Source organism: Leptonychotes weddellii, chromosome 3 (genome assembly GCF_054177405.1).
Source record: "Leptonychotes weddellii isolate Sample4059 chromosome 3, ASM5417740v2, whole genome shotgun sequence".
Classification (NCBI taxonomy): Eukaryota; Metazoa; Chordata; class Mammalia; order Carnivora; family Phocidae; genus Leptonychotes; species Leptonychotes weddellii.
The window spans coordinates 67328822-67340683 of record NC_138371.1 but is presented as its reverse complement, the minus strand read 5'-3'; the positions used below and the strand labels follow the sequence as shown (position 1 = coordinate 67340683).

The following is an 11862-nucleotide window of genomic DNA, read 5'->3' as shown; positions in this document are numbered from 1 at the left end:
TATATATATATATATTTTAATTTTAACTCCTGATTAAGAAAAAAAAGAAATTCTCAGCATAGTAATTTTTTTTCCTAACACAGGATCTCAGCAAGAGCATTACTGAACTTTAACCACCAGAGGGAACTAAAAAACTACCTTTTGCTTCCCCTGTGAGGTTAACTTGTATATGAGTTCCCATGAAATTTCTAAAGAGCTCTCCTGTAACAGCCTTCTGCTGATGCCTGAGCTATAATATATTAAAATGCAGAAAATATTTTTAAATGATCTTTTAAATTCTATTTGTTGCTTTCCTTAGACAAATTATAATCAAGGTATCATTTGCTCCCTTCTTAAATAACCAGTAGGGAGCATTATTACCAGTTTTAAAAAAAGATCTTTTTCCAGACATTTCAGACTAAGATTAACGCGACCATTATTTCGGACACACAGTTTTGAAAAGTCCCAAGAAAATAAACTCTACAACTTTTTGTTATTTGCTCCACATTTTCCCTTCTTTCAATCCTATTAGGATTTAATTTAAATCCAACGCAAGATTTTTTTGTTTCCTTTTCTTTTTTTATGAGAACATATCCTATCTTTTTGAACCAAAAATATTTAATGAATGAAAGAACCTCACTAATAATGTGTCTTTATATTGGATTAGATGCTTAGCGAATAGCCTGTAGCCCAATGTTTAGTAATTCTGTGATGAACATGGGGAACTCCACCTCCTAAATTGGAAAGTGAAATAATTCAAAATGGGTAATTTAAAATGTATAGACTGCCTGATTTTTTAAAAAAGATTGAAATGGTTTACAATAAAAGCATAAATACAATTCCTTGAAAATAAAATGAGAATTCCATTTTTAAAACCATTCATAATGAGATAAAGAAAAACAACTCCTCAGGACTTCATAAATCATTTCTATGTGAAGAAAAGCAGTTTCTCCAGAAATTTCTGATAGGGAGGAAGGAAAACAAATCTTCAGAGAAAGCAGGGGAGCGGAAAGCAAGGGAAAGAAAAATTTTCTCCTTCCATCTAATGCTTTTCCATGCTTGGCAGAAGGGACTGTACAAAATAAATACAAAAAAATCGGTTAAACCAGGAGTTCCCTACACTGCTCTGGGCAGTGTTAGTTGTGCTGCCAAAAATAGGATCCCAGGGCCAAATGTATTTGGCAGACACTCATGCTTCACTCCCTCTTACAGCAGAGAGCTAAACATTAACGTACTGGAGGTTCTGCGAGGTTCTGGAGCTGTACAACCTCTTTGGCTGCACTGAAGCCAGTTTTCCAAATGCGTGGGAAGACAGAATATTTTCTGAGTAATCCACAAATACAGAAGTTTATACTTATCTCTGTTAAAATCCAGAGAGCAATTGGAGCACATTTCCTTTCTTTAATCTCCAGGATTATCCTTCTTTCATGCATTTCTATTAAATCGCTTCTCTAAAGTGGATTCCTTCTGTGCGTCCTGACTGCTCCATTTCCTAATGGTGGATTGTCTCCTCCCATATTTGTCACTCTACATTGTGAATAGAGTTTTCTTTGAAGATTTCTGATGGAAATTCTGTCCTTCTAGAGTTGTTTTACATGACAGCCACCCCAGAAGTAACCAACCTGGTACTATTTTTTTTCTAAGATTTTATTTATTTATTTGAGAGAGGGCACGAGTGAGGTGGGAGTGGGGTGAGGGGGGCAGAAGGAGAGGGAGAGGGAGAAGCAGACTCCCTGCTGAGCATGAGCCCTTTGCTGTGGGGCTTGGAATTGAGCAGATGTGGGGCTGGATCCCAGGACCCCGGGATCATGACCTGAGTCAAAGGCAGGCGCTTAACCAACTGAGCCACCCAGGCGCCCTCAACCTGGTACTATTTTTATGTCTGTCAAAGTTCCTATCCAATGGAAGCAGTATAAACTTGCATCTCAAACCCAAATGAAGATCCATGTAAGGTTCAGATTCCCAAGGGAGACTCTAGTTTCCCTGTTGTCTCCCTGTGCTATGTACGGGGTAATTGTTTTTCCTGGGACACTGTTCTGCTGACGGTCTACTTCTTTAGTCGTCCATCTTTATGTGGAAGACTGCAGTTCCAACTCTCTCGCTCACTCATATTTTTTCTCCTGTCCTCACAATCTTGGTCCCTTGCCTACCAGTATTTGCAATTTTCCCACTTGCTAAAGGGCTTTGTTTTGTTTCAGTTTCTGGTCCCTGAAGATGCCCCTGACTTTCTTGCAAGCTAAGCTATGCATGTAAAAGTGAGCACCCTGTTATGAAGGCTTACAGCTCTGAGCTACACAGCTGTATCTTACAATACCCCAGAGTTAGAGCTCTGTGTTGGGTACCACAGAGCAGGATGGGGCATAAATAGTGACCTTGCCAACAAAGACTTCACCACCTCCCAGCTCAGAAGGCTTTCCTGAGTGTAGACTTGACTCTACACAGCTCTTCTAGAAATCTAAGAAGTCTAAATTGCACTATTAACTCACCAGCTCGTTAGCCTTGCCCAAGGTGTCAAAGGGGGCAAGGGAATCAACATTTTTCTGCATTAAATAGTGACTTATAGAAAGCTGCCTCCATATTTGACCCTGCAAATCCATTAAAAACCTGGGGGCCTGCCAGATAGTGCCTTTAAGTTTGGCTCTGTATTAGCTTTCATGACTTTCCTGTAATGAATTGTAGCTTGCCTGAGTCATTAGGAAGATTCTGACAGAGAATCAGCTGGAATCTGCTGTTCTTTGAAGGACTCAATTTATCTATGATTCAGTGCCTAAGCAGTGAAATAGCTTGAAGGGGTCAGCCAGGGAACAGAGCCTGTAACTGTTGGTTTGATTAAATTGCAAGTCTATGCATTGACTTTTAATGTATGCATCAGAAAAACTTGAGACAAGAAAATAACTACTTTTCATGCTACCTTTTGCTCATTTCCTATTCAGCATTCCAGGCAAGGGTTAATTAAAAGCTTCTGTTTGTTGGCTCTGTGGCTGAATCATAGGCCTAAATTGACAGATTGAAGCTGTACTTTAGCAAGATTACATTATGTCTCTGTTAGAGATAGCAACCAATAAAATCGTATAGCGCTAAGTAATGCTAAGCTATCAACTTAACTATCTTTTAACCTTATTATAGTTTTATAGTCTGTGCTTTCTGAATGTCTTGTTCTACTTTAAAATATTTTTTTTCTTAATGCATATTTTATATTTTGTTCCCTAGCTTATTAATGTGGCCTTGGGCAAATGCATTTCCATTGAAAACACCATAGCCACTTTGGAAGACTGTGATGCGAGCAGCAAGGTACGCCAGGCTGGGTTTCCTCTCTCATCATAGACACGGTTGATAGATTGCACAGGTGTACCTGAGAAGTGCAGAGTATGGCACATTTACCACTGACTTGAAAACTTTATTTTTGCTGTACAAACAATAATTAATGTATAAATTTTTACATGATCATAAGGTTGGTGTTAAGACAGCCTGCCGCTAAATGTAAAGTTAGTGACCAAGGGAGTAAAACTATGAGTACTGAAGTCCACCTACCAGGGACCCAGTTCTGGCTCTGTCACTTTCAAGTGTGTTACCTTTGCAAATCCTTTAACCTTTAGGTAAATAGCAGTTATAACAGCACCTACCCCTAAATCAGGTTTGAGGATCAAATTATGTCATACAGATGAAGCATGTAGAACAATATTTAACACTCAGTGCTCTGCAGATGTTCACTGTTATAATAATAAAGACAAAAAATGTGAAAAAATAAAAAATTACATCTAAAGATAAAATAACAGAGGAAATAAAGGCAGAGCATATTTTTAAATAATCTAAGGGAGACATTTTATTCTGATTCAGTCCCCTCTCCCCCATTCTCCTACATATTGAGGGAATAATGCAAATTACATAATCCATGATCCATGGTGGAAAACCCTTCAGCAAATCTCTGACAAACTCAGAGCACAATGGTTAGGGGAGGAAGGAGGGCCAGGGAGAACAGAGCAGGGACTCTGCAGAGCTGGAGGTGAGTTGTGGGTGATGGTACCTCCCTCTTCAGCGAATGTTCCCCACCAATTCTCATTCTGTGCATATATTATTGGTTTCAATGACAAATAAAACTCATAAAAACATCGATCCATGAGTAAAACTCAGCGTCCTAAAGTTGTAGATCATTCTTTGGTAAAGAAATTATTTTGTGATGGAGAATCTAGGCTTCCCTCGGCTTACCTGTTTGCTTTGACTTAGAGATATTGCTTCTATTTCTGAGCACATCTCCTCTCTACCTCTTAATTCAAAGCTGAAAAGACATTTTTGTCCTCTGTTGCTATAATTCAGCTATGGATTGTAAACTTGAGGCTGAGGGAGCTCTTTCTTAACTAGGAAAGAAAGGAGGCAGAGGGACGAGAAAAGTGTCAAAAATCATTTGAAAGATACAACTCATATTAACAATTCAAAGAGGAAATAAAGTCATAAATTACAAAATAAAACTACAAGTAGTCCAAATTATATGAAAGTAAAGTATTATTTCATTCAGCCCTTCAAGACTCATTCTTCTCGTGCTTTTCTGTGCCTGATTAACCAGTATTTTATCTGAAGACCCAAGTTGTGGTCTGGATAACCATTGAGTCTCTCAGGGGGATGCTGGGAGGCGAAAGTATGAATATGCAGCCCCTGCTTTCCACAAACCCCATCTCCCTTGTTGTCTTGTTACTCATTTTAAGCTTGTAGTTTGTTTGAATAATAAAAAGTAAAGGGACTTGGAGGGAGGTAACTTATTTTGGCAGAATTAACGAAGCTTAATACCAAGCCAGTTTTTAGCATTCATCCAAAAAAAGCTCAAAAGGAACAAAGCCCGAGGATTGAACCACCAAGCCTTATCCTTCACTTTACCTAAAAAGTCCCCTTAGCTATTAACCTTTCAACCAGCTGAGATGTCCCTTTTAAAGGTAATGTCTAGCTTCTCTTAGTAGCCACATAACTTCCTTATATTATGACATAAGACCACGCTTCTCAAATTTTAATGTGCACACAAATCACCTGGAAAGTTTGTTACAGTACAGATTTCTGATTCAAGAGGTTCATGGTAGGCTGAGATTCAGGCTGTTCCAACTAGCTCCCAGGTGATGCTGATGTTGGTCCAGAGACTACCCTTTGAGTGGTGAGGTCTAACTCAATGACATACTTGATAACTTAAGTTAAATCTCAATTACATTACAAATTATTCACTAGGTAAAAGCATTTAGATAAATTTTACCAGCAGTCTTTTTTTTTTTTTTTTTTATGTTCACGTTGGTGCAAAACAACAAACTTCCCACAGACCCACAGACTTAGAATAAATTGACCAGGCAGGTAGTACCAGGGTGTAAATAACTGGATAAAATACTTATAAAAACTGAAAACATGGTTCCGTTGCCTGATTTAGACATTGGCAACTCCCCCAAACTGGACTTCTCCAAGAGTAGTTCTTATGAACTAGGGGATGCTAGTAAAGCAGAACCTGATGATTCTTTCTGCTATCAGCATAGAAAGATTTTTAACCTTTCTTACAATAGAAACGTTTTTTAGCCTTAAGAAAGATTTTTTTAACCTTTCCTACAACGCCTCTAGGAGTCTGGTAATCTGGATAGTCTTAAACAAAGAAGCATAATAATTTCCACCAAAGTAATTTAGGACTGTGATTTGGATCTCCTTATAGCCCTAATGGCTACGGATGGTTTGAATGTTCCACTACTTCAAGCACCAGGCTTGTCTGGGATTCAGAACACCTGAAATGACCTCTATTTGTAGACATATACTAACTGTACTCAGTAATTTTTATTACTGCAACTCACATTTATTGAGGGCTTGCTGTGTGCTAAACACTTAACAGTCATTACCTCAACTCTCTGAGATATACCCTATTGCTATCCAACTTAAAAATGATAAAAATGAAATTAGATATGGTAATAATATGCCCATGCTGTCAGAATTGAAAGTGGCAATACCAGGATTTGGGTACAAAACATTTGCTCAAAGTGCCTATATACTTAACCACTGCTAACGAAAGTGTTTGGCAAAGCCCCTACCTGTGTTTGCTGCCTGAAGTGACCTTCTCCTTGTTCATTTCCCGACAGCTTCAACAATTTAATTACACCTGGCTAAGACTTATTAAACATGGAGAGTGGTGCTTAGCTCCCGTCCCTGATACGGGGGCTCTGAGGCTGCACCCTTGTGATAACAGAAACAAAGGGCTAAGATGGCTGCATAAATCAACATCAGTCTTCCATCCAGAACTGGTAAGCAAACTATGTGTACCTCTTCTTTATTGCAAATCCAACTTCCAATTAAGTGGGACATAAAACTCTCATTGTCCGCGTCTTCATTCAGAAGCTTTCAATGTGTTTGTGGCAAAAGAGGCAGTGTTAATAGTTCATACAGAGAGATAAATGGATAGTTTTGCAAATTGTCAAGCCCTTTTTTTTCTTTCACAAAATTTATTTCAAATCTGTTATTTTAAATATAAGCCACCTGTTTCTTTGGTTATATGGCTATCAGCATCTTTGTTTCTGTAAGCCATTTGCTTCAGTCAACTAACAATGCCAAAAATCATGCTTATAGGCTAGAACTTGTTCTCACTGGTCACCAGAGAAGCCCTTAGGGAGAGTGTATGGGGAAAGCAAGAAGCAGTAGGCTTCCTACAAGCTTTGCACTTTAGTATGACTCTGCTTTTCAGCATTCTGCCTCCTTTCCATAAAGGGAGACTTTTTCTCACACACACACCCCCTCGTTCCCAGAGACCTGGGCCTTAACAGGTGTTGGAGGCAGCTCCCTGCTGCTTGTAGGAGCTGACAGTGTGTCGCGTGCACCTGCTGACATCACGTGCAGTGACATCACCCGGGTAGCTTGAAACCAGCCATGATGGGAGGATTTCTGTAAACCCATGCTCCTAATCCCAGGATGTTTTTCTAGAGATCCAGTTGTTAATATTTATCAGACCACACCTGCTATATCCTATGTACTCTCAAAGTCCTGATAGGTTTTCCCAATTTTATTTTAACAAGATACAAAGTCATAAGTTTTGGTGTAAGATCTTGGAGTGACAAAAATAATTTCAGGCCAACCTTTTTAAATGTTCTATTATCTCACTAGCAAGTAATCACCAGATCCACAAAATGCACTGGGTATATGAAGACCATCATTTTGCTCAGGGTTGTCCCCAAAGTAAGCACTCCCCCCACCCTTGAAATGCCTCCATTTCTTTTGATTTCACAACAAGTGACTACTCCCTTCATGGCATTTTTCTTCCTACTTGGGGTCAAAATCAGGGCTTGAGCAACATAGTTCCCAATCTTCCTCTCTTTCAATCTTCTCTGTTATATTTCAATTTCTTCTGGGCATTTTTTTTTTCTCTTTAGTGATAATGACTATTACTGAGTTATTAAGAAAAATTAGGAATTACTAGTGTACCAGTTACTAATTTTATGTTGCATAGTGTTGGAAAAATCCATAAACATCTATCAGATATTACCTTCTGCTTCCTTGACCTTATGCCAAAGAAAGCTGGAGGTGGGGCCAGGGGTGAGAAAGGATGAGAATGAGAACACATTTTTCATCTCCAGAAATGAATCTGTTACCAGAAAAAAGAATTCACGCTATGAGAAAATATTTAGGAGTAAGCAGCCCTTAAATCACATACGTCTTATTTATAAACTGCGTTGGCCCCATTGAGAACTTAAGCCTTCATTAGCTGATTTTTATATAGGCTTAATTTTGGACCCTATAAGTGGTAAGCCAATTTGTAAAGAGAGTAATTTAATTAAGATGGCAAAAATTCGATGTTTCCCGATCCTGTTTGTGCCTATGAATTTGTAGCATGTCACACTGCTGCCTTCTACCTTAAGTTCCCCTTTCCATGCTGCTAGATGTCATGGAGATTAATATGTTGACAATAGTATTCCTTATTTTTTCAGTATTTTGGTAATTTTCATACTAAACCTCCTGAGTCATCCAAGGCTTGTTAAGTCTTTAAAAAAGAAATGGAGAAAAAGACTGAATAACAGGAACATGTCTCTCCCTTTAGCATTAGGAATTGAGAGCTTCCTAGAAGGAAATAGGGTAACAGTGAGTTTGATCCTGAATACCAATGAATTGTTAAAATTATACATTTCTAATCTGCATTTAAAAGATATTCTCTAGGCCAGCCCACCCCAAATGCTGTGGATTATAGATACCTAAGAGGAAATTGTTTCATAGGTAGCTCCTAGATACTGTGACATGGAATGACCCTCCACCACTGGTCCCTTCATCAAGTGTCCTTAGGTTGGGGACGAGTTATTCAACTACCTCTTTACAATCCACTGGCAGAATGTTGTAGATAATCCAGGATGATTTTGCTCAAGGCCAACTCTTTTACAAAACCTTGAGCATACTCAAACATTATATTTCCAAAGCCCTACAAGGATGACAATGGTTTTGTAGGAACATCTTTAAAATAAACTATTATGAAGTCACCCCTATTTGATGTATTTTTTTAAATATTTCAAAACTATTCATATAATTAAGATTATCTTTGTCATAGTCATGGAAAAATTGAGAGGATTAATAGGTGAAAAAAATTATAAAGCCATGAGCAAGCTATTATTTCTAGGATATTCAGTAAATATTAACCAATAATAGAACTCCTCTGAAATACCTTTGACTTTTTTCTAATTACATCTGGATTTTCTGGACATCAGGCAATACGTACTATCAGATATTATGGTGGGTAGCTTATAAATAAATATACATCATTTCTAGCACTTTGTATTCCAAGTTTGAATTCTAAGGTATGAACTTAATTAAAAAATTAACTGACTCACTTTTTGTGATGGCTGTTTTTTCATGATCACCATCAATTAGAAAGCCATCATCCATCAAATATAGTAAATGCCATATGGAATAATTTCCTCTAAACAATATAGTTATCAGACCCATCATCAGAAAATAAATTCCTCCCTGAAGATGTTGTAAAAGTCTTAAAAGCCTTGTAGCTTTAAGAGGAGAGAAGTTAGTTTGAGATGTAGACAAATTTAATATAGTCCAAAGGCTGTGTTCACATTGTTAGTTTAGTTCAGAAGAATTCCTAAGGGATCAAAAATATAATTATTTTTTTTTTTACTAGTTTTCATTTCTTTATATTTCGGTTGTCAAATTCACTCTGTGGCTCATTCCGAGATCCCCTTTCTTTCCAGGTGAATCACATTGTTTTTGGGAACTATCATCAGTTGTTATGCTTAGAAGGAAATGTTTCTCAGAAGATCCTGAAAGTCTCTGCTTGTGACCCAGAAAAGCAATACCAAAAGTGGAAATTTGAAAAATATTATGAAGACTAAAGAACAACTAATACTTTTATCTAGTAAACCCATTAGACACTGTGAAAATGACAGTGGATGTGGTGACTGTATTTCTCCATGGTAGTTTACATTTTCAAAATTAAGAGCATTTGAATAGGAGATTTAAAAACCCACAATATTTGAGAAACCAAAAGTGAGCTCAGGGAAACAACCTAACGTTGAACTGGAGTCCATCTTCAGCTCTAGGTGGCCTTTTGAATTGCATACTTCCTGCCCTGTGCTGGATGGACCTCAGCCTGCCAACTTCCCCATGCAATCAAACAGATAACAGGAAATACAAGAAATGAAGCCAAAAGTACTTGAGGAAGTACAATGATATTCATGATGACTGAGTTTGATAATAACCAGCTCTTTTGGTCCAAAAGTAGGTATAATCAATGAGAACCTATTCTTTTATTTGCTTTTTTTTTTTTTTAATTCAAAAAATTACTTGAGTTCCTATAGCAAAAAGGCCTCAGAAACACACAGCTGTCATCTTGGTGAAGTCCCTCCCAGCTACATGCCTGTTCATCTAACAGTATCGTATCATACTCCTCAATGATAAGACTTTGATCTAGATGATTACATAATGGTTTTTGGTTTTTTGTTGTTTTTTTTTCCCCCAGTCTGAGTCAGTGGAAAAAAACTTTAAGTGAGGAAGTCAAATGCTTATTCAGTTCTAGATATAGACATTGTTTCAATTCATTTTGTGCCAAAAGAAGAGTCGTGCTAGTAACTTCCTAGATTTAAGTGGATATTAAAAAAGAAAAAAAAAAAAAGGCAAAGAAAGAGAGGCTGGGTCACAATGCACTGTAGTTACCAAAAATACACTGAAGATACACTTAATAACACTGTAATGTAAGACCAAATAAGAGGAGCTGAAACAAAGCAGCAATAGAGCACTGAAAAATATTAAAGATTTATATAAAATATGACTTTAGATTTAACAGCATTCACCGGGATGAAGTAAGTTACAAGTAAGCTCTAAAAGATTTCAAAGTAGAAGTAAAATGAAGTAAATATAATGAAAGGGGAAGAGAAAGAGGTAAGCAACCCTCTGGAAGAGAGTTAAGAAAAAAATTGACCTAGACTTGGCCAGAAAAGAAAAGGAGTCTGGTACCTCTGTGAGGTGGGGGTGGGAGATAAGGCCGTGGATGTGGGCCTAATGATTACACTGATAAATTTGGGGAAAAGTCCAATAGTTCTTCAATCCACACTGAATTCCTAACCTTACGCATGTCAGTATTTAGGCATACCAGAAGAGATTCTAGAAATCCTAACATCCTTTGTATTGATTTTTGGTAAGAAAATTGATGCCCAGAAAACATATTACCTGTCTAAGAGTCCCACACCAGTTAGTGAGAGATGAGGATTCAAATTTGGATCTCCAGAGACAGGGCTCAATGCACTGCCCCAGGCCGCTGACCTAAACAAATCTGTTTCACAGTTTTCTTAAGAAAGAGACGCATAAACCTTTTTGCAGGCATTGGGTCTCTGGAGGAAAACCATGCTATATGCTTGTTAATATAAAAACAAAGCTTTGTTCAATTGAGCTGATGGTTAAACTGGGCATCTTTAGTTCTGACTTCCTATTTAAAATTTAATTTTATCTCCCAATTAATTGCACAAAAGCAGAGCTATAGCTATGACTCAGAAGGGAAACAATTCTGCCTATTTGCATCGTATTTAAGATGTTTTATTCAGATAATTGACATTGCAGATGAGATAAGAGAATGACTAGAAAATGAGATAATTCTTTTCAAAACAGAGCCATATGGGGGATAAAACACAAGTCAGTTGCCAAAGGACTAACTGAGTTGCTGACCAAACTGAATATGCTGAGTGCCTCATGCAATTCTTTGTGTAACTGCAAAAATGTTGAAAGGTTTTTTTGCCCCCAGTCTGAAGACTCTTTTTATTCGAAAACAGTTTCCACAAAATACGTCAAGTCTATTCAGAAAAAGACAATTATGGTTTGGAAACACTTACCTTTGGACATATGAGTGAAAGAAATTTGAATGTTTTTCACAAAAATCTTCTACAGTCTGTTCAGTGTATGCTCTTCCTGACTTCACCTTGACATAATACAAAGCTATACTGGAATCTATATTGTCAATATAGCAAAGGATTGTTTTCATGCATGACATATTTGTTCTTGAAAGAATTTTAAAAAGAGCTTTTACCATATATTTACTCAACTACTCTAAGATGCAAGGAACTAATCATTAATTGGAAATCTTATAGGCCTAAACTTCAGAGTATTGACTAATTGTGAAATCTACCAACACTTTTTATTTTTATTTTTTTAATTACCTCCTTTTTTATTTTTTACCTTTATTTTTTTATGCTTTTTTTATTATGTTATGTTAATCACTATACATTACATCATTAGTTTTTGATGTAGTGCTCCATGATTCATTGTTTGCGTATAACACCCAGTGCTCCATGCAGAACGTGCCCTCTTTAATACCCATCACCAGGCTAACCCATCCCCCCACCCTCCCAATGAAACTGGACCATTTCCTTACACCACACACAAAAATAGACTCAAAAT

The 11862-nt window shown here is 37.3% G+C and overlaps 1 protein-coding gene across 1 annotated transcript in view; it reads left to right on the top strand.

Moving 5' to 3' along the window:
• Positions 1 to 11807, top strand: part of GALNT5 (polypeptide N-acetylgalactosaminyltransferase 5) — a 44663-nt gene extending 32856 nt beyond the window's left edge. The window contains exons 8-10 of the mRNA XM_006734851.2: positions 3190 to 3270; positions 6072 to 6233; positions 9168 to 11807. Coding sequence (XP_006734914.1) covers positions 3190 to 3270; positions 6072 to 6233; positions 9168 to 9308 — 384 coding nt within the window. The 3' untranslated portion in view covers positions 9309 to 11807. The remainder of the gene's footprint in view (positions 1 to 3189; positions 3271 to 6071; positions 6234 to 9167) is intronic.
• Positions 11808 to 11862: the final 55 nt, after the last annotated feature.